At 37.6% G+C, this 23,934-nt stretch overlaps 1 protein-coding gene across 28 annotated transcripts in view; it reads right to left on the bottom strand.

Moving 5' to 3' along the window:
• Positions 1 to 23,934, bottom strand: part of prom1a (prominin 1a) — a 93,820-nt gene that overhangs the window by 48,798 nt on the left and 21,088 nt on the right. For 22 of the 28 annotated variants that reach the window (XM_085284705.1, XM_085284695.1, XM_085284743.1 and 19 more), the window contains exons 2-4: positions 11,459 to 11,517; positions 10,923 to 10,949; positions 5,766 to 5,971 (exon numbers count right to left, since the gene is read on the bottom strand). In XM_085284705.1, the coding sequence (XP_085140831.1) occupies positions 5,766 to 5,971; positions 10,923 to 10,949; positions 11,459 to 11,517 (292 nt within the window). The remainder of the gene's footprint in view (positions 1 to 5,765; positions 5,972 to 10,922; positions 10,950 to 11,458; positions 11,518 to 23,934) is intronic. The other 6 variants (XM_085284798.1, XM_085284817.1, XM_085284859.1 and 3 more) reach the window with 1 other exon arrangement.

Below are 23,934 nucleotides of genomic sequence, written 5' to 3'. Positions count from 1 at the left end.
ATAAGCAGGAGTTAAACATTTATCTTACCAATTTGCTACTGACATGATACAATCTCTCTTTATTTTAGGTTAGAGATATTATAAAATAAACACTAACCATAAAGAAGCAAACTCAAAGAGCCCAGATATCCCCAAATGATAAGGATCCAATCATATTAAAAAACATATTAATCAAAAACACCACACACACAAAGGAATTATGTAACATAATCTCACTGTGATGCTAATTCAAACTCTGTAGCACACCCTGATATTATTAAACAACTGATGTCCCTTCCTTCCCCAAGTAAGTCTCCATTAAGGCATCCTTCCACTAAGATGACATTGCACCTCGACCGCAGGTTGTTTAAAAGAGGAAAGGTGAAATTTGTCAGCCCTTGGTTCCCCCCAGACTGCCCTGAGCCCCAAGCAGTTGTGTATATATATTCACAAGCTGATGGGGTGACTACATTAAAAAAAGAAAGAAAAGAAGAATCAATAATAATAATAATAATAATAATAATAATAATAATAATGACAACCAATTATCCAGACCTGCAAGTTTCCCAAAACTTGGCCAGGTAGAATTTTTTTGGACAGATGGACAAAAACCTGAATGATCAAACATAATATCTGTGTGAAAGGTATTAATGCATATTCATTATTTCTAAAGGTTTAATCTCACTGTAAACTGAGTTGGATTCTAACTTACTCACTGTGAGTTTTCCATGTTTCTTTTGTTTGCTTTGCTTGTGTCTTTTCCTGCTATGTACCCAAATTTAAAGCCCTATGAGAAATCAGTTTAACGTGCTTACACGCCACAGTAATTATCAATTTCTCAAGGCCTGTTTAATACATCATTTTATGCTTAATTAGATTTCAATATTCCTTCACCTAAATTAACCTGGTGAATGTGTTAATAGTTCAGCTCCACTAATTGGCAAATTGCTGTAATATGTTTCTGATTAAATTATGAGTATGTCCACAAATGTAATTAATCATTCTCATCATGTTTGTTCCCACAAAGCCAATCCAGTGTCTCTGCCTGTAAGATACAACATTAAAAGTCAGTGATGAACATCTGCTTTGTGTTTGGCAGAGTTTAGCACACAATGACAACAATCCTGCCTGCTTTTACTTGGGCAGTACATTTGTAGCCGGAGCAGAAGTGCATGCATTTTCAGCATGACTGGCATCCGTGTGAATCAAACCCCATAGCCCTACAGCGCTACTCTAACCCAGTGAACATTACTCATTCACGTTTACAACTGCAGCTCATTGGCAGCTCCTCTGGGATTTGACCCTACCACAGTAGGAGGATGATATAAGAGGGAAATTTTCTCATTAGCTTTCTTGTTACAGATTTTTTTCTTCCCATTTCTACCTGGTTCACCGATTTGCTTTGTTTGTTTTGCTTTTTTTGCCTCCTTTATTTGCCACAGTGGATCCAGGAATGCTCAGTCTGTCGCACATACGCCAGAAACCTTGGCTACATATATACAATTCGCTCATTCAGGAGGAAGTCTTCACCACACACTTCACCGGGTAAAACTGGTAAACTGCTTGTTAACCCCTATCAGATAATCATAGGAAAGTAAGCCAAAACATTTAGATGTACACATGATGAGGTTCATACTGAAGATTGAACTGAGTATGGGAATGGGAAGAAAGATTATTTGCGTGACTCTGAATGTGGCATGTTTGTTGGCGCCAGATGGCCAGGTCTGTTTTTTTCACAAGCTGCTGATCTACTGGGATTTTCCCCATACAACCATCGCTGCCCTCCACAAACGGCCTCCACAGACACCAGGTCTCTCTCTAATAGAGCACTTCTGAGAAGTGGTGAAACAGCACATTCAGTTCATGGATTGGCAGGGAACAAATCTCCAGCAACTGCAAAATGCCAAAATTATTCCGATTCCTATTAATGTTTTTGGCATCTTGTGGAACCTGTGTTCTGCAAGTGAACAATGTTCCAACAAGGAACACCTCATGGAGACACTGGTGTATGTATATATTGCACATCAATCACAATTACAAGTTAAAATATAGCACTTGTAGCTGGTTTTAAACCCAAAACCATAACTAGCTTTGCATGTCTACAGGTTGCCATAGTGATCTAGCCAGGTAAAATTTGAGGCGCCTGCCTTTTGTCAGCCACCTGTCAATGTTTCCTTTTTGCTCCCTTAGATGACTGTTGTTTCTTTTAAATGTATTCTTTTGTATAATTTTACTCTGAGGTTTTTATTTTATTGATTTTTGATAGATTTTTTTATATTATGATTATTACATTTTTGCTTTGCTTTTCAGTGTATTCATGTTTCTGTTTATGTGGGCTTTGTATTTATATTTTTAGGGACTTGAACTGTTAATATGTTTTCCTCGGCTGGAAAGCACCTCAGGGCAACTCCTGTTGTTTTTACATGTGCTAGATAAATAACAGTGACTTGACCTGACTGCAGAGGCCCCACTGCACAACCTACAGGACCGAAATAATCAGCTGCCAACGTCCCAGTGCGAAACACCACAGGACACCCTTCTGTGTTTAGGCAGGTGGTGTACAATAGCAAAAATCTGACTGATACCAAATTCTCCTGACTCACTTTTTTACCATTCTGTTTTTATTTCTTAATTCAGGTTGCCTTCACATTTGGCATGGCCATTATTTAGAGGCAACTATGACTGCTTTCCACTCTGTAATTAGGATAAGGGTATGGGATTTACCTTTTCAGTAAGGGCATGTTATCTAAACTCAGGAAAGTGTAGTGTCTACAGGCAACAGTCAAAGGCTTGTTTGACATTTCTGGCAGAGTTGATAAGCCCTTAAGCCTATATGGCAGGCTGGATTGTGACAATGTTATCTGTGTGCTTGGGTGTATCTCCAGTAACAGCAGCTTGGTAGCCATCCCGACACTGAAATCCACTTTGCATCACTCGGTTTTTATAAATAAAGACACAATCCTTCATAAGATCTTGTATATTGAGAGATTAAAACCTTGCTGAGTTAACTGACAGCAAAGCAAGGTAGTAAGAGATTACATCTCTGTCTATACTACTTAGATATGAAGGGATGACTGGAAAGTGCTGCGAAAACTTCCCTACAATGAATGCTTAGCATCAAATATGAGTTGACATAATGCATAATAAAAAGTTACTTGCACTATATTATCTCACAGTGCAACAGAAGGTGATGCCCAGGTTCTGTAGCTATCATTTAGCTGTGTTTATATCTCATTTGTGGTCATTTCGATGTTCTCACCCTTACCTGGGAGTCTTTCCCCTCTCTTAATCCGATTTTAACACTTCTTGGAAAATAAATGTCACCCCTGCCACTTTTCTGTGCCTGGCTGTCAGCTTTTTAGTGGCAGTAAAAAGCAGTCTTGGCCTGGGCTTGGAACTCATCCCTCTCAAGCCTGTAATTGCTTCATTAGAGCCTCTGCTGCATCTCTGCCTGGTAGCTCGGGAGATTTAATAAGAGCTGTGAGGATGCTCTCAGACTCTTCTGTCTGTGCTGCTGGGATGTTGCTGGGGAATTTCATATAACTAGGCTTTGTTCCAATGAAGACTGAAAGTCGAGGAACATCAAACTAAGTACACTCCTGGATGCCTTCAGTCTAGCTCAACTGTTGTTTTCCCACATCTTTTGTAGTGTTGCTATATCCCCAGTGGCTATGCTTCTTGTGCTGCTGAGACTGTAAACCAGAATGGAAGGAAGATTAGGTTTCTTGTGGTCCATTTTCTGACAGATGAGACTCATCAAGTTACAGGACAGTCTGATGGGCTCATAAAGAAGAAGTACAGGGTGAATGTAAAGCTTTATTTCATCCATTTTCAACTGAAGGCAGCTGAAAAGACTTTGTATTCCCCTCATGCCATATGTCTGAATGAGAGCATGAATTGTTGTCCGTCTCTGTGTTAACCCAGGAAGAGATTGCTGACCTGTCCAGTGTGTATCCTGCCTCTCGCCCTATGGACAGGCTCCAGCTCTCCTGGATTAGATAAGCGGAAGAAAATGGATGGATGGAAATCTATATTTTTGCCAAATATGTGCCTGGTTACATTATAATCAGTAGTGATTGGTGATGTCCATCAGTCACTGACTGAAAATGATTTTCATCCAAATATTAAAAACAATCCCCACATTTAAAGTTATACTAGCTTGTCTAGTTATTTTTTTAGCCTCTGAAAAACAGGGTACTTTGTATATTGGAATACTTATAGACTTAATTGAATGTCCCACTTTATCTAACACGATTTTCATGTCAGAATTATGCTCTTAATACACATAGAAAATGCTAGCTTACAACGAGGTTACTGTCCTGCATGTACTTCGGGTTTAAGTAACAACACACAAAAAAAAAAACCTGGGAAACAACAGCAGATAGCTACACTGGCAGATTACTGGCTGCCAGATTAGTATTAGCACGATAAAGCAGCCAGATACACTCACATCCTATCATCTATTTGTAAAAGCATGTGTTTAAACTGACATGCATGCTTATGTGGCATAACAAGCAGAACAATCCCAGTAGCGATCAGCATTGCAGTAATGTGCAGTTCCATTTCCAGAGATTTGCACGTCACGTTGCAGTTGAAGCTAATGAGACTGTCAAAGAAACGGCTAGACAGTATATCTGAGGCCGATTGGTCAGTTTGGTTACGGGGAAAAAAGGGAAAGTGCCGCTAAAGAGAACAGCTCATTCCAAATGAAAAACTAACACTTTAAACTTCGAAAAAGTGAAAGAACTCATATAGCATCTTAAAGCTTTATCACTTGCATTCGTTAAAGCTGAGCTAACAAATCCAATCTAACATTATCAAACTTGGCACATCTCCTGGATAATTGAGAATGCATCAAGACAAACTTGGCACACTTTTAAAGCAGCAAACTAACTCATGTTTACCAAGAGTTTGACTTTAGCCCATAGCTACCTTTTCTATACACTTCTTATATAAAACTTTTCTATCACACCACAGCAAAAAGAGTCAGACTTTAGAGAAACAGATGTGTTTCTGTGTGTGAATATGCAGAATCTGTGGGCAAAAAGGCCCACAGATTTTTGTTTTTGTTTTTTAAAATGATGTGGTCAAAGCAAGTGAACAATGGGGAAAGGAAAACAAAATATATTTTTTGAACTGAAATCTTGAAAATTAAGTCTGCTTTTAAACTCACCGCAGTCCTATTCGAGAAAGCCACTGCTTAAAATGTGCATATAAAAGACAAACAATGACGACTGTGCAGTAATGTGAAAAAAGTTTAACGGTATTATATTCATTACAATGAATACCAAGGAGTACAGGTCTAGGTGAAATTGTGTGTATTGTCAAAAGGTCAGAAGTGTTTACCAGAATTATTGCGGTCAAATTCCAAAGCATATTGCAGCTTTATCTTCGATTTGTAGTATTTTAGATGTGCACTGAGACATTGCCACAAGAGTAAATGAAAGCTTTCAGTCTGGATCCCCAGAAGGTTATAGTGACCAGAGCTTTGAATGAATAAAAGAATGAAGGGTGCTGCCACATGCAATCTACAGTAGGACTCAACTATATATAGCAAACAGCATGGGGGAGGAGGAAAACTGATGACTGTGTGTGTGTGTGTGTGTGTTACTAACATGTGTACACATGTGCATGAGAGTATCGCCGTAAGAGACAGACATGCATCTTGTTTATAACCCCAGTGTATGCATACATGCATGTCTGCATGCAGAATGTGCACGTCTGCTTGCAAACCGATTTCTGAATATTTCACTTATGTGTGTCATTTCTGCATGTGTCATACTCACGTGATGACCAGTGAGGTGGAGAAGAGCAGCGTTCCCAGGAGGCCACGCCGGCAGTCTGCATTCTTCCTCTGGCGTTGGTGCATCTCACCACCACAGTTGTCACAGCAGCGGCACATGCAGAAGAAGAGCCCGGCTATTGGCATCAGAATGGTAAAGAGCAGGCCCACTGCTGCACAAACTAGGAAGCCTATCTCATAGTAGATGGCCTGGGGTCGGGGGAGAGGAGTGAAAGGGAAAAAGAAAATGAGATGCAGAAAGATGGACAAATTATTTATGAATAATAACAACAAAGAGAGGTGAGTCAGTAAATGAAGAGATGAGGATTGGTTTGGTAGAAGAAGGAGGGGGTGAATGTTTAGGAGTGAGGGAGAAAATGAGGAGAAAGGGATAAATTAATAGCAGAAAACACAAAAAGACGGAAGGATGCACACAAGGAATACAAGGATAAAATGATGAACAAATCTAAAAATATCTGGTAGAATCCCACCGCTGCGAGTTCTCTCTAGTTGTCCAAACAGGATTTGCAGATGAACAAAGACATTGCGTAACACTACTCACTGCAGGAGAATCCTCTCTTTGTTAAATACAGCAAGCTAATTCAATAATTCAACTTCCTGACTGCATTTTTACACAAAACAAATGCCAAAACTAAAACAAAAAATGAGTAGGATGAAGGTTTTTGTCCCTGCACACGATAGTGCAAACTGAAAGTGAAAGGGGAAAATGTGTTGAGACTGTTGCAGAAAGCAATTGTTGGACATTGTTTTTGCAAACATTTTAACCCAACAGCAAAATGCACTGGCAGGATAGTAACAGATGAAGCATGATGGGAAAATACTCAAAGGAGCTTCCCCTGTACAGTAGGCCTGTGGTACAGTTCTTCCCACTATAACGAAGCAAAAAGACAGCATTTCTGATGAAAAACCTGCTTCAATAGGAATGGATTGCAACGCAGTTAACATACTAAAGGGAACGACTTCCTAATCTTTCTTCTTTCAAGAAAAATCAGGCCCCAGAGTGAGATCATTATACCTGTTTCAGTGGAGCTCTGCATTCATTGAAAATAAGGTATATGCCTAAGACCATTATAATTTATTTAAGTTTAGGGAGTCAAACCATGAAGCAAGCGAAATCATTTGTTGGCAGTGGATGATTCTTCTAACTTCCAGGATTCAGGAGAGGATTTTAGTAAGTAATGGTGAGGTGAAGTTCTAAAACAAATAAACAAAAATAATTAAACTTAGGTGGCTGAAACTGAAATTTTACTGTGAAAATTTGTAGCCGGTAATCAGAAAATGTAACCATTTCCTCCGCCTAGCTAAAACTTGCATGCATACTCAATCAGTCAGGTAAGTAAATCCCAAAAGGTTAATCTGTTCATCTGGACATAGCGTTTTCAGTGGGAGAAACGATTCGTCACTCATCCAAGTCACTTCTTCAGTTTCATAAAACAACCTTACAAACTTCAGGAAGATTCTAACGAATGTGTCCATCTTTATTAGACCGAAATACTCATCTTATATCAACTTCATTAACTTCTTAGCATAAGACAACACAACAAGAAGTTTTAAGTTCTGCACCTGAAAGAAACAAAAAACGGACCTGGTTTAAATTTGTCTCTGCATTGCTCTGTTTGTGGTGCTCCTGCTACATTTGAATTGCTCCTAGGAAGTCCTGCTCTGACCCCTTGCAGGTGCACAAATTTTATACCCCAGAGGTCAAACTTGAGCTCTGTGGCAAAGCCTGTGGCCTCCAAGCATAACAAAGCACTCTCATCAGTAGCATCATATCAAGAGTGCAAGCATGAGCATGCAGATATTTTTTAAATATATTTTTAATATATTTATGGGTCTATATGTGGTGAATTCATCCCCTAGGGTCAGACTGTCAAAACTGTGAGAAGGCACATTCTCCTTCACCACTCAGTATTTTCCCGAGTCAGTTCCTGCAACTTTAAAATGAAATGCATGTTAAAGGATCACTGTTGTGACACAGTGGAGGAGATTTTGCATTCGCTGTAGATGTGCACCTCCACAGCACAAGGGCAAGCCTGGAGACGGTGCTTTCTATTACTGTATTTACTGGAATTAGAACCCTTTCAACATCACCTATGAAATCTGCACATCATTTGTCAATGACTGCCTAAATAATCCTTAACTTTCAATATTCAATATGACAAGCTTCTTTAGCAAATTCTTTCTGATATACTGAGAGTTAAAATGCTGCTGTCGGCAGCTTCTCACTTGCTCTTCTTGTCATGTGCCACAGTGCTCCTACTTAATCTGCCCCTACCTAAACTGCACGCAGCATAGGCTCTGGAAATTGTCAAAATTAAATAGGGGATTGGTAATTCCCACACCATATGTAACTTGTCACAATGATGTTCAATAGCTTCTCGTTATGAAAGGATCAAAGCAGCACTGCTATCACTGCTTTGAATAGAGGAACTGCTCTCCCAGCTGATTTTTACTAATCTTAATCGCCCTCACAAGTCAGTGACCTGCCTCCTTCAGGGACTCCTTCATTGGCTTTTGGCTAAAAGGTAGGGTAGAAATAGATTCTGAATAAGACTGAGAGGAACAGTCTTCTGGTTCATTTTTAAATCTTTACGCAAACATGGAAAACTCGAGTAAAGATAATAACCCACAGTCCTGTCGCTAATGTTTGGAGGAGTGAAGGCTCCAGCTGTGTGACTACATTAATTTCTAAGACATCAAAAAAGTCTCTTAATCGCTTTCTTTATGACCTTAAAAATATAGACTGCAGAGTCCAAAGAGAAAAAGGGAAATCAGAGATTCTGAAAATGCTGTGAGGCAAAAACTAAAGGAAAGACTGTGTGTCTGCGTGGGTGTGTGCACATATGTGTATGTGTATCATCTAAAGGCACCAATGTCAGCACAGTTGTTGAGGACACTGTGCAAACTGTAGTGCTTGCATTGTCATTCTCCTTCTGGGCTCTGCTTGTTATTGGGTGAATCTTCAGCAAAAAAAAAAAAAAAAAAAAAAGTCAAAAATGTGCCGTTTTTTTTCCACCGCCACTCTTAAAGGGCCTCCAGCTCTTACTATTTTGGGACTATAGCTTTGTCTTGGCAAGTGCCCAAAAGAAGAAGGTGACCTTCCAATAAGAACAAACTGGATGATGGGTTGGCTGCATGTCTGAAGAGTGAAGATGTGAATTTCTTTAACATGAAACAGATTTAATGCCAGCAGCAGCCATGAGGCATGCTGAAGCATCCTCAAGCAAGAAACCGTTTCCTTGATTCATTAACAGTTAACTTAATGCCCAATAAGAGCTCAGCCTACTTCTCTGCTCTGTTTTTCTGGGATTCTGTATGTTTACTATTAGAGTGGATAGATCTAAAATGGCCATGTTTATTTATTTATTTATTAACCTTTATTTAACCAGGAAGATCCCATTGAGATTAAAAACCTCTTTTTCAAGGGAGACCTGGCCAAGATAGGCAGCAGCAGATGTCTCACAGTTACAGAAATTACTCAAACACAGGCAGCAACAACACACATGCAACAATGAGGCCATGTGAGGCCATATGAAGCCCCACTCACCTATTCAAATCAACACAAAGCTTAAGAAGAGCAGCCTATTTTAAGAAAGCTTTGTTTAATACAGGGGAACTGAGATAAAATGAATAACTGTAGCACGGTTGAATGAAGAGGTAAAAGTGTACGATTTGAAGAATTTTGTCAAACTGATTTTTAAGTAGGTGTATAGCACCCACTAACACAGAAAAAACCCTATAAAGTCATGAACATACATTTATGTATAAGTACTCTTTAACATCATATACTTGCAGGAAAACATGTAAATACACACACTCTCAAACACACGGTTGGACAATTTAAATCCACCGTAAGCAAACTTTGGTTAAAACTAAGACTACCGTACACACTGCCAGCTGTGATTTTGCATTAAATAGTCTTTTAAAGCCTGATGATTGATTTGCTTTGCATTTGTCTATGAGGGCTATGAAAGGCTGTTCTTAAAAAAATAAATATTAAAAAACAAAACAAAAACTGCAATGCATTGGGCCTGATGTGATAAGCAATTTCCCCAATATGAGGAAGAATTTATTTTACAAAATGTTCAAGGTAGCAGGCATGACACTGGATAATATCATGCTGGGACAGAGTCTATTCTGCTTTGCTCTTCCAATAAAAGTTTGAAATCACTGCCTTTTACAGGCAGGCTACAAGCACAAATTCAAACCATTTAAAAGCTCTGCTGTAGAATCACAGTAAAAATCACTGTTACAGTTTGTTGACCTGTGAGGTAGTCCGGCCTGTTTATGCTGATATAGAAAAGATTTTTAAACCAGGGAAAATGCTGCACTTAATGCATACTACAAGTCCAGGTCCAGAGTTCTGCCACCATCAGGATCCCAAACATAATGTATCTGTTGTGTTACATGTGGCTTTTACATGCTGTGTTTTTAAGTGGATGTCAAAGTAAATACAGCTGAGATGCTGACTAGTGAATACAGAGATATTCACCATGAGCACTGAACACTGTTTATGCACTGATATAATGAACATAAGTATAATATCCTTGTTAATCATTATAATAATAAAAACTAAAGGAGGAGACTACTTTGCAGTTCAAAAAAGTCAAATTTGAGTGACGATGCTTGGATTGATATGGCAGTAAGTGTTCCGTTTTGTGCTACATATTAGCCTCACAGTAGGTCCTCAGGAGCCAGTGGAGAACTATAGGCAATATTTTACCATAACCCCTGTAACACGAAGTTCAAACTAGATGAAATTCAAAGTAGAATTCTCTGACACTTAGTGGTATAAAACATTTTTTCTATGTTTCTCTATCCAGTCATCTCTGTCACTTCCATAAAAGTGAAAAAACAAAACTCTGCACGAGGATGTGCTTCAAAAAGAAAGAGGGGCTACGGTTTAGGTCAAGCTAAAGGGAAGGTTCCAAGGTGGCTGTGAGGTTGATGGGATGGCTGAGAGAAAGTTACAAGGCTGCAAAACTAATCCTGTATATTCCAATTATCAATATGACAAAATAGACAAAATATACAAGATTAATATCTCAGCTATGATTGTGCAGCCTTGATGACTTTCATAGTGGAGAATTATGGGAAGGGGGGGATCGGTTAGACTTTAAGTCCAGTGTGCAGACTTTACCTGAAGGGTCAGCACTATGTTCTCTGGCTGAAGGAGGCCAGATCAGATGAAGAGGGCATGCAGAAGACAAAGGCAATGCAGCATCAAAAAAAAAAGAGCAAAGCCACAAAGTGAACACATGTGATGAAAGAGAACAACAAAAAGAGAAATTAAAGTCATGCATTTCCATACATAGCACATAAATAAGACTGCAAATTGCACTCTTTATTTAGCTCTCAGGCCTAAAAAAGCCTTTGGTTGTCAAACCTGTTTGCTCCAATGAGCTCAAATGATTTATCTCTCTAAATTTATAGGTTGCGCCAGAAGCAATAACCATTTTTTCCCCTGGAATGCCGGTAAAAAGATGGCATTGCCTTGGCTAATGAAAGCTATTGACACCTTGTTTTAGAGAAGTCACAGACTACTGCGTTTCTACATTTCTAATGTAATGTATTTCATGAGTTGCTGTTTCCAATCAGTAAAAACATGCAGCAAGGAGGATGAAAGGCACAGAAAAGCAATCATTTCACCACACAAACAAGCACACACTCAGTTACCTTTTGATATTCCGTCTGAATGGCTCCAAACTTGTCCTTTGCCAGTTTGACAATAAGATCTGCAGCGGCATAAAGAAAACAAACACATGAAGAGAACTTTGGTGTTTTCCTGTAATAAAAAATGACATGCATGGAGGATTCTTTTATCCAGCAGATTATATCACACTCTCATTAAATTGTATGAATTTCTAGCATCCGTGGCAACGTTTTTAAACACATCTGCCTCTGTTACAATTTAGACATTTGATATTACTACAGGATACAACACAAAAACATTACATGTCCCAAATTAGTCCCAAATAAATACAAAAAGTGTTCCATACTCTATACTAGTCTTAATTGGGATTTTTTTAGAGTGGTACACAAACATCTTTATAGTTCATGCTCAATATTACTGTTCAGCATATTGATTGACAGTTTGTTTATAACAGTCTTAGTATTGACACTTTACTTAGGTAGGAACTGGAGTAAACTGTAGACTCTGCACATTTTGAGAAATAATTTATGCCAGGCTGAAGAAGGAAGTTGACATTTTTGACAAGAATGTCAGGAAATCCAGAGCCACACTGTGACACTGCAGCCTCCTCATCCCCAACTCTTGTGCTGACAGTGTGAGGAACTTGTATTTTATTTAGTTGTAGTCTGTCTATATGTTTGGACTCTGTTGTAGCTATTTGTATCCTGATTACTTAAAATACTCTACCTGGTGGATGTCAGTATCACGATTTTGTTAATCAGCAAAACCACCAACATGTCACATTATTGATATTAAATTAGATACCAAAAATCAATCAAATTAAATGTTTCTCTCGATGAATTCTTAGCTAAAAATATGAGTGTGCAACACCCAGATCACTTTCTATTTTACTGCGTCTTTAAATAATGAACTAATGTTAGTTATTGCTTTAGCACATGCAGCAGTGGAAATAGCAATAACAGTCACGCTATACAAGAATATATATATATATATATATATATATATATATATATATATATATATATATAAATAAAGTTAACTGAAATGGACTCATTTTCAACTTCAAAAGCAGAGTTTTTCCTTTTACCTTTCCCCAAATAATCTGAGTAACAAAATATCTCTGTACTAAAAAAATATTTGTGAAATGATCTTTTTGCATGATTGTTTTCTTTTCCCACTTTCCCACATTTGTCATCAAACCATTGCAGAACCTACATAACTATAGTTCTATGAAAAGAAATGCTTCTTGGCAAGAAATCTTATCTTATTTCCTTATAAATAGTGCCACATTTATACGGGAACTATATCTGTGAGTATGTAGACCCATGAAAAACTTGCCGAACCTTTCGTTTAATCTACCTCTTTTATTTACAGTGTAATTCTGATGACTTTTGGTAACATTTTAAAAGCCTTAATTAAAGCCATCCATATGTATATAGAGCAATATGAGCCATTTAGATTTTGGTTAGTTTTCATAACTACGTGATTACTTGGTATCGTGTGTATTTTGTATACATATATACATAAAACGTAAAATTTATTTATTTTTTACACTTCAACTAATAAAAACAGAGATTGTAACAAGAAATGTGCAAATTTATAACAGATACAACTAATAATCTCAAACATGACTTTCACATATGGAAATACATTCAGGACCAGAATTTCTGACCTCACTTTGCTCTGTTATACTTCTTTAAAGTTGTGATAGCAGTGTAAGTATGTAGACATTTGTGTTTCTGTCTGTATGTATGGTACTGTTCATTTAATTGGTAACTGTTCTGCTAGGCATTTAGTAGAGCCTATAACTTACAGTCAGACAGAATTTAAATATGAAATCTTTAAAGAGATTTAGAAAAGAAAATGTTGTCCACCTACAGATTCTTAAAACTCTGAGGAAGGATATTTGTTATCTTCCAAAAGTAGCCAGGAAAGGAAATGAAAAGGCACCGTTTGTTACAAGAATGGAGATGGGGTATTTCCTGATACAGCTGAGTAGCTAAGATAATTAGGTGTTTTCCCAGCAACAGTGATGCATCAGCAGTAGTTTCAAGGTAGACAGAGCACATAGCTCACTGTGTAAATGTTGAATAATCAGTAACATTGCACACCTTTAGGAAGAGTAAGAGTAGTAAAAAGAATATGCAGGGGGAAAACAAAACAATTTGCTTTGCATTTTGGCTCCAGGCCCTTTCCACGCAAGATTTGTCTTTGCTGTCCACTGAAGAATAGCAGCTTTGTGACACGTATCTAAAGATTCATGTCTTTTTGTTTTGTTCTTAAGAAACTTAAAGTGGTAAAAGTTAAACAATGGTAGACCTGTAGTGACCTTACCAAGAGATAAAACTGTCCTCAAGTGGACCCTTTCCACTATGGATGAAGCCAATTAAATACAGTACAGTTGTATTCAATGTTAGAAAAGGAATTTCATGGGTACATCCTAAACAATTATATCTCCTGTCAAACAGAGCATCTTGGTGTTATCTTTTTTATCTACACCTGGAGCTGGCTGTGACTCATCATGCAATGATGACAGAGACAGCAAGGCTTCTTGGAGGCAAAGGGTTTCCAAAAATAATGATGTCAAAGCCACAGCTTGAGTTTTCTTCTGCAATGCAGTGAATACAAAAAATATCTTATGGAATTGTTGAGAAGAATTACTTTTCATTCTAACAACAGATTGTTAGACATCGTATGCTTGCGTCTTGTTCACAGCCAGATTGGTATTAATGGGAAGTTGCTTTATAATAATCTTTAAACCATATATTATGGCTGTTCAGAAACAGGTTATGTCCAATTGTTCAATTTACAGTTAATTATGATGAACATGAATTTGACTAAGAGGCTTCCATGGGCTTCTTTTTTCACATTCATCTGTCTGGTATACCTACAGGCGTCTGCTGGCTTTTGTATTTGATGCCTTGCAGCAGCAATTACTGTAACTACTGTAATTGAAAAGCTGAGCTTTGTGATATACTTTGTCTGAATTTTTTTCCACCACATTTGGGAAACATAATTCTCTATTACAGGTCGATCATGTCAGTGTTTCCAGCTTTCAGGGTAGTTCCTACACTCCTGCCAGTCACTATTGTGCATTTTGAGCCGAGGTGTAAAATAATCCAGCCTTCTGGAGGAAAACAAGTACAGTGAGTCAAGCCCAGCTATTATCTTTCCTTGTGCTTATGCACATTTGAAAGAAGCTACTGACCTTTTTATAAGGCGTGTTCCCTTTTATTCAGAGAGGATGAAACCTGTGATGTTATCATTTCAGGTAATAAAATATCTCCAAAAGAAGTTTTGTGAGGCCTGTACAGTATGCTAACGTGTAACAGCACAAGAAGCGAAACTTCACTTTTGTTGACTTCAGTCAAAAAGTTGAAATTAAGGAAAAAAAGGGCAAATTATAATAGCAATATTTAATTTTGACTTACATTTTATATCTCAGAATTTGTAAACAGTTAAACAGTTATTCAACTTAATAGCTGGAGACGTTCTTCTGATTAAATTAGGACTGCTACTACATCCATAAATGTTTTAGTTTCCTATTAAAAAGCGACAAAAAAAATTAGAATATAGTTCACAAAATTATCATCACGCTGCATTTGACAAATAAATATATAACTATTGAAACTATAAAATTAGGAAAATGTTTTCTGCAACTGTAGAGCAGATTTCAAATAATCATCCCAGCTGTTTAGTGTACAATGATTATCTTTAACACTGAATACTGACAAATCCAATGAATAATACTGATCATCTCATTACAATGCAATATTCTGATAGGTCCGGGCATTCAGGTGGATCTTTTGACATGCACCATCCACCTAAACATTGTTCTAAACAAATCCCTACTCCCCAAAGGAAATGCTCAGGATTTGGCCAAGAAACACAACAAAAGAGGCAATGATCTATGCTTTAAAATCCTTTCCAATCTGACATTCACATGCTCAAGTCCCACCCCGCTACTCACAAGACTCCAAGAACGTGCTGTATAAATCCAAGTGCCTGACATCACAGGACACACTTTAAGCTCCAGTGTTTTTACCCCTTTGGGTCAGAGCTGTTTAGGAAGCTTGAGGGAGACCTCCACAAGATTAGAAAGATGTTGTGGTTGATTGGTGTATGAGTGTGACGAGCAAAATGAATGAATGAAAAGCAGATTCTGTTATTACTATTGCCAATAAATGAATTGATGAATGAAAATGGGAGCGATTTTCAACCATAAGGAGTAAAAGAATGTCTGCAGACTAGAGGAATAGAACACAAAGGAAGGAGAAAGATCAAAGACTGCAGGATCACAAAGGAGAGAAATAAGAGGTGAAAGAAAAGCAACAGGGAGAGAGTGCTGGACTGAATCCATCTTCGGCAGTGAGAGGCATCTAATCCTATGTGAACGAAAACCTCACTTAATTCTAGTTTCAACTCACGCTCCCTCTCCTCTCAACCCTCCTGCTGGTACTTGTCATTTATTAAACACATACATATATTAGCCAGGATTCTTTGGCCTTTAACCCCACTAACCTCCTTGTCATATAAACTGTGGCTTCAGCAATTTAAACGAATTGTTCATGGATTTTGAACTGCTTACCCTACAAAAATGTGTTACAGTAATGAATGCTATTTTAAAAAAAAGTAAATGCCAGCAGCTGAAGCTCCGTCAGTATCTTCTGAACTGAAAACAAAAATCAAAGTAGAGTTTTTCCAAAAGATGTAATGAGGCTTTGCAGGGAGCTCAAGATAAGCAGAACCTGGCAAGATAAATTTTTCATCACTTTGACTAGAAATGAGTCACCCGCCCAGAGGACTCCAGCAGGTCTCTATCATGGTTCCTCTGCTCAGTGTTGAAATGGGAGAGGAAGAAGATTTCTGGACAGCAATGAACAGTGGGGGTTTTCAACCTACTGTGCTTGCTTGGACCAGAATTTTGATCTCACTAGGGTGGAAAAGTGAATTATTCAGCCAAAGCATATCCTCTGGCTTTCCAGCGTAATTGTATAAAATCGTTTTAAAGAGTATTCTTACCTTGTGGAGCATGGATATGTATATTGAACAGCTCTCTGTGAGCTTGACAACAGGGAGTCAAAACAAATCTGATCGCAACACATCTAACCTTAGTTCTTCTGGTCTTTAAGCCAGCATGAAATGCATAAAAAAGGTTTCAGTGTTACCAGCTCAGATCCACTTTACTTCAATTTGACATGTTTTATAATTTGCTTTTTTGTGTTTTATTATTTCTCAACATGCTGCTCTTTGAATGGACTTAAAATCAAAATTCAATACATGCATTTTAAAGGGTCAAAACAGACAAAACATCTTAAAATACACCATCCATCTGTTATTGGTCTACACTAAATTAAATGTTTGCTTTGAGAATTTGTGTTTTTTACAGTTCCATTAATTTTGCCACCAAAATGTACAGATTTAATCAATAAAAATAGGCTGGTTAATACATAATAAAAAGAGTGTTGTGACAGATGCCAAGCACAATACTTCCAACTGTAAACATCATCCATAGCTCTTTACTATAAGAGCTTGCATTTCATTGGTTAATTAGAGTAATACATAAGAAAAGCAAATTAGATGTGTGACTGGTAATCCTCTCAGGAACTTCTCCAGAGTTCCTGAGAAAAAAACAACAAGAAAACACAAAACAAAAAGGCGATTAGACCCATGGATTAAATGATCTGACAGGAGTGTTCAAACCTACACATTTAGTGACTGAATATAATAAACCCCAAGTTCTGCTGTGCATTGATTGTTTGTAGGGATTTAGGGCAGTTTCAGATTTAAAGCTCCAGTGTTGGTGAATAGTATTAAGGCACACTCGTATTTTCACCATATGCTGTATTCCAGTTATGTAATTAAGAACACAAAAAGCACTTCTAAATGGCTTTGGTTTAATTTTAAAAACAGCTGAGCTTACAACACACACACACAAATGTTGTAGTTGTCCTTCTTTGCCACAGTGATTAAAGTAGGCTGCCTATAAAAAGTCTGTTGTCTTCATCTTAACTAATGTCTGTTTCCTTCTTCTAATTTGTTATCCGTGTAAGTTAAAACTGTGTCAAATTCTTCATGTCAGTGTTTTTGTGGTGGATTTATCCTATGAGGTCCATCATCAGTGATGACCCCAACCCTTCTTCTAACGTCAAGGTCAGGGGTGTCAAACTCCAGTCCTCCAGGGCCAGTATCCTGCTTGTTTTTAAGATATCCCTGCCCTACCTGCTGCTGATTACCTGGACCAGGTATGCTTTGCCAATAAGAAGCTACAAGGCCAGGTTAGTTGGAAAACAAGCAGGACAGCGGCCCTCGATGCCTAGAGTTCAACACCTGTGGTCTAGGTAATCAGATTACATAATTTCTGTTCATTATTATATTATTATCTCAAGTCTTGACAAACCTGGAATAAAGAAAATAATCGTGTAACTGAAACACAAGGGAAAAAGAAAGGTGTACTTTTTACTTTTCTCAAGAATATGCAGTTAGCATAAGGTTAATGTTACACTTACCATTTATGATGGCTTGGACCTCAGAGGGTTAACACTTTTGATACCAGGACAGTAAAATATCATACCATCCACAATAACATGGTATAGATTGATACACGATTAAATAAAATGTCATCTTGCAGTATCAATGGTATGATGACACCACAAATTTACAACCCTAGCACACAACACAACATCTGGTAATGATTTAGTGTCTAAACAGACTTATGCTATAGCATTATACTTTAATATTGCTGTTGCTGGCACCTTTTGGCAATAGATTTACACTTCGAATTATGTAGTTTGTTAGTAATGATAGCAGCTAACTAGATAACAACGATGGATAGTACCCTTCATGTCCTTACAGTCACAAATGCTGCTATTTGATCAAGATCCCCAACTATGAATTTATAAAATCTTAGTGTTTAGAATTAAAATCATATCCTGTGAAGGTCACTTTAATAGAGAGACAAAGATCTTTCTTTCAGCCTCCTATCAAATAAAATCTGCATTTATTAATTCAGGCTTCCTGTGAAACTTCATTTACTATGTTGGTCGTATCATATGATGACAAACATTAAAAAATATTTATATATTACTGTTTCATATAGGAGTATACATATTAATGGATATATGTCTGTGATCACAACATTCATATTCAGTTTTGTCACTTATCAAATGTTTTTTCCACCAACAGTAGTTTTTACAGTGTTATGGAAACAACCAGCCTTTCTGTTACGAGGCTGTCTGTGTAACCAATAGGACATCCTGTGCCTGTTATTGAAGCAGAGCTGTTGAAATGACTGACCTTTGTAAACGCTGAGCTGAGGCTCAAACAGCATCAGCTATTCAGGACTATCATTTAACACAGTCTTTGAAAAACCAATAACCTTTTTCCTGTGGGGAACTGGAGCCTTTTTGCTCAAATAAAAGACACAAAACAGAGGTCCAATTGACCATGAAGCTGCCTGTTGGGGGTAGAAGCTATACAGGACTTTCCCGCTATAAAAATGAAAAGAAAATGCTGCAACCACGCTCAAGTTTCACCAATTCAGTGCTCAATCGTCACCCATTCATCAACTATGGCAATTCTGTTGTTTATTAATGATATAACCTTGTCAGAGATGTAAATGTCAATCTGATGTCTTGTACTATGCACAAATCTTTAGTTACCGCTCATTTCTTTATACACTGCTTCAAAGGAATTAGACTTTTTTTTTTAAATACATTTTTAAGTAGTCTCGAATGATGGTTCTTCAGCCTTTCTGAAAGTTTTTCAAAGTTTTAGTTTGGAGATTGACTACTTCTTCACTCAGTGTCAGTTCAGTCCTTGGACCTGACCATTTTCAGAAGAGTCGGTTTTTTGTTAAGCCACTTAACACTGATCTATGAATCATTCAAGCATAAAAAGAGATCTAACGTTTTAAGGCACTTAAGAAATAAACCAATGTTGTGTCTACATGTAACAGACAAAAAAGCGATTCTAAATTATATCATTAGGGACTTTGGTGTCTAATGGTAACTGTATGATAAATGATGACATTTTTGTAGTTTATTTCCCAATTATATATACTAAGAAATAATGAAAAAGGTTTTTCACAAATTCATCTGTCTAGAAATTGAAATCAAATACAGAAACCGGACTTTAAATGGAGCAAATCTCGACAAATAAGACGAAAACCCTGGCACACACACACACACGTTCACTGCTGCTGGGTTTCAGAATTTATGCTTATTTTACATACAGACTTATTTTAAGTGGTTCCGCAAAAAAGCATAAGCTGAACTGCTAAAATGCAAAAGCTGAAAGTGTGAAAGAAGAAGAGAAAGACATCTAAGTGTAACAGAAGGATCTGAAACAAACCAAGACAGATGGACAAAGAAAAACAGCAGAGCAAGAGTGTCAGAGGCAAGCAGAGAGAATACTTAAAGGAGCGGTGAACGTATCATGGAGAGTTGGTAAAAATGCACGAGGTGGTAAAATGGGAAGAATTATAGTTTACCTAGATTGTACAGTATTACTGCTCTTGTCACTGCATATACAATAGAGTACAGAGTATTTACTGTTGGCGCAAAAGATGGCAGAACTTTTATGAACTACACACAAAAAAGGAAAAAAGAAAATTCCAATCAACTTGCTCCAAAAGCCACTAGCCGAATCAACAAAACTCTAATATTTCCTCCTGCTAAGCCCCGACAGTCGTGTGTGACAACATCCATTGCTAACAGGCTTATTATAAAAAATAAATAAATAAATAAGTAAGTAAGCCTGGCCATGAGATACACTTCCACACCACAAAACTCCATTTAGCCCTGCTCTGCTTGTGAGGCGAAAGGAGCAACAAAAGCAGACAGCCAGTTGGGGATTTTTCCTGAACAGAGGGACGCTGTTGGCAACTACATGGATTCATCCTCACAAAGTTATCTGAGGCCACATACATAAACAGGGAAGAGATTTGTGGTAAGGAATACATTCAACAGGAGTTGTAACACTAATGCAGAATGGAAACTCTGCATGGACCTCATTTTTTCCCCCTCCTGCATAATAACTTCTGATATTTACATACAAATAGAAGTATGCAAAGCTGCTATAATCAATACTTTTTGGATCAAATGATGATGAGCATGTGCAAAAGGTCACATGAATAGATAAGTTATCACCTGACTGCAGTTTCCTCTCACCTTTAAGGGAATTCTATGGTTTGGGTTTTGCCATCTGAAACCTTTCATTGTATGGCTCATTCTGACAAAGTTTCATTTGGGGTTTATTTGGAACCAAGAAAGAGTCTTAAGGGCTTTATCTGCAAAATAGTCATGTTCAAACACCACAAAACCTGTTGAAATGAATGGAAGGAAAGGACAGGAAGGAAAAAGCTGATGACTGCAGCCTTGAGAGGAGTAGATTATAAGTTGATTCAAGAACTTGCCAGAGCTTCACAAGGAGCCGACTGAAAGCGCCACCACACACACACACACGTGTGTATTTATATCCTTGTGGGGACATCTCATTAACATAATGCTTTCCCTAGCCGCTTACCCTAACCCTAACCATCAAAAATGAATGCCTGACCCTTACCCTAAACCTAACCATAACCTAATTGTAACCCTGACACTAAAACCACATTTTGAGTCTCAAAAATGCCTTCAAAGTCGTGGTCCCCATGAGGGCTGTTTGTCCCCACAAGTATAGTAAACTACCAATTTTTGGTCCCCATGAAGATGTTAATACCCGTCCCCCCCCCCCACACACACACACACACTTTCAGGAAAGGGGTACAACTGTTGCATTAATATAAAGACACTCCCAAACTCACTTCATTTGGAAATCAAGGTCCTAAAATTAAAAAAGAGTGGAGAAGCACAGAATCAAATGTGAAGTTTCATCAGTCTGCGATAATTCTGCTCCAAAGTCCACACAGGTGTTTAGCAGCAGGTCAGGCATCAGGGTTTGTAAAGATGCTTATTTCATTTTAAAGCAGGGCGTTCCAAGACAACTACCAAATGGTTTGCTCACCATGTACTAGGCTGGCCAAATTGCCTGAACCGAGCCCCCATAGAGAATCTGTGGGATGTGGACAAGAAAAAGATGAAAATTCCAGACCCCAAAACAAGCTGAAGACTGCTATGAAAGTAGTCTGGGTGTCAGTAAAGCTGATCGCCTCCATTCCATGTTGTACTCATTCATTGTAAAGGAGTGTGTATAATGAATGAGTACATTTTTATAAGTTGGATGTATCTACTGTTTTATAGTTGACATTTCTGTATTGTGAATCCTTTTTTGATTGATCTTAGGAAATGTTCTAATACTATGCTGGACCCAACAATATATCTGAACAGATTTTTCTGCTTCAAACACACAATTATCGACAATACAATATACCGAATATTTCTTAATCGTCATACCATTGTTATTTTACATAATATGCTGTGGTTGTATTGTATCATTAATTCTGATTCCCATCCTTAGAAGCAAGCCACATGTTTAAAGCAACACCAAGTTATCGGTACAGGAAAGTCTATTTTGAGTATAGCCTTTAGAGCTTCTGCTAGAATTCATAGGATATCCAATTTGACAGCAAGAGTTGAGTTTCTACATAAGACCTGGCATCACACGTCTTCTCCATTTTTTTGTTTGTTTTCGTGGGTCTAGTTGCACCCACTCATGACGCCAGTGGCATCATGAGTGGGTGCAGGCATCTGGTACTTCCTGTGAATCAATATTTTAGGTTCCAAACTGATCCGTTTTGAAATTCTCTGTTTGTGGTGTTGGGGCGTGAACTTTAAACCACAGAAAAACTACTTAAGTACATCTACTCACTTCATGATAAATGTACATTTCACTTGGTAAAATTTATACAAACCCGTGTAAATATGAAACCTTTGGACTGTGCTGAAAATTATCAGCTAGAAACTAGAAACTTTAAAGTCATGTAGGTTACACAAAATGGGAGAGAACAGAACAGAATAAGATCTCATCAGGCGGACAGAAGAATAACTCTAATATTGACTTAGATAAACTTGTTCATAGCTTGATTCTTCAGCCTACAAGTGAACAAAAAATTGAAAAAATAATAAATTAAAACATAAGCTTGCATGGTTTACCAATTCAATAACGGCATGTGTCTTTCAAATATGTTTTCTCTACTGAGGCATGCTAGTATCCAAACCCACCCTCTCACACTTTCTGGAGGTGTCTGAACCTGACACGATAATCAGACATGAGGTTTTTCTCCAAGTGTTTCTGTAGATGGCTTGAGTAACACAAGGAGCTAAAAGCATACAAGGAGCATTTCATCATCCTTCAACCTGTTGCTATGCAACAAAAATGTTTTTCAGCACTTTTAGAAAATGGCTTTGTCCTTTTTGTGTTTACTATCTAGTTCAAAGTGAAGGCAGAAAAGATAGACTGAGAGAGAGAGAGAGGTTCAAAGTTGGCCGTTGTAAACATCCTGCCACCAAAGAAAACCTCGAACTTCTGACAGTGTCGTATTTTAGGATGATCCTCTTAAAATATCACCCGGACATAATAAAATCAAGGTGTAGCGTTCAATAAGCCTTAACTGGAAATCTAAGTGAGAACACCTAAGAAAAGGGTTATTTCACACTGAATCTGGAAGATATTAGCCATCCTATTACTGCGTTGACGTATGCGGCGATTACAAGTTTACTATAGCTTCTGCTGTTGTGTTCCTTTATTAGTTATTGTTCTTAAATTATTTGTTTAAGACTTTCTTTACTTAGAAGTCTGTGTTTATAATGGTTGAGCAGAAAAAAAAAAAAGAACTGTACCAACACTGGATATTTGTGAGGAAAAAAAAAAACTTTTTAAACCTTTTATTCTGGGTGAGAAACAGCATGAATTTCAAATCTGTTTTTTGTTGTTGTCGTTTCTCTACATGCAGTTTTTATGTCAAGGTGACCACAGAAATTAATGTCGAGGCTCTCTCATTGTTCATTTAAAAAGAGGCTTCAAAATAGAACTAGTGGGAAATGGTAAATTGCACTTTTCTACTCAATTTATGCACTCAAACCGCTCAAAGAATCCTGTATTAATTCTGTGTAGCAGAGTGCTCAGTGACACATTTAAAAAGAAAAAAGAAAACAAATCTAAGAAGCTTGGGAAAATAAAACCCACACCATGTTCCCTATAACCATCCCACACTGTGGCCTGAAGTAAACTCATTAAATTGAAAAATATTTCTGTTTGCCAGCATTTACCTGTCAGGTTTGCAAAATTCATTATTCAAAATGTTCATCTATGAGCCTGGGTACACCTATTCAGTTCATCATCTGTCTGAAACAAGTATTATAGCTCCTTTTCCTGTCTTTATGCAAGTTTCCTTTTGATTGGCTGACGCTCATAAACAGAAAATTTGTGCAACTGGTGGTTAGGACCTGTATGGTGGCCCCGAGCGGTCAAAAATAACAATATGATGATTTACCTGCTTTTGACAGCTGAACTTCTGTTAATAGGGTTTATTTAAAGCTGTGGTACAGTATACACCATTGAC

Source organism: Mchenga conophoros, linkage group LG2 (assembly GCF_057382185.1).
Source record: "Mchenga conophoros isolate Kocher_MC1m ecotype Shallow Benthic linkage group LG2, M_conophoros_male_GT1.1, whole genome shotgun sequence".
Taxonomy (NCBI): Eukaryota; Metazoa; Chordata; class Actinopteri; order Cichliformes; family Cichlidae; genus Mchenga; species Mchenga conophoros.
This window is presented reverse-complemented; position numbering and strand designations above follow the sequence as displayed.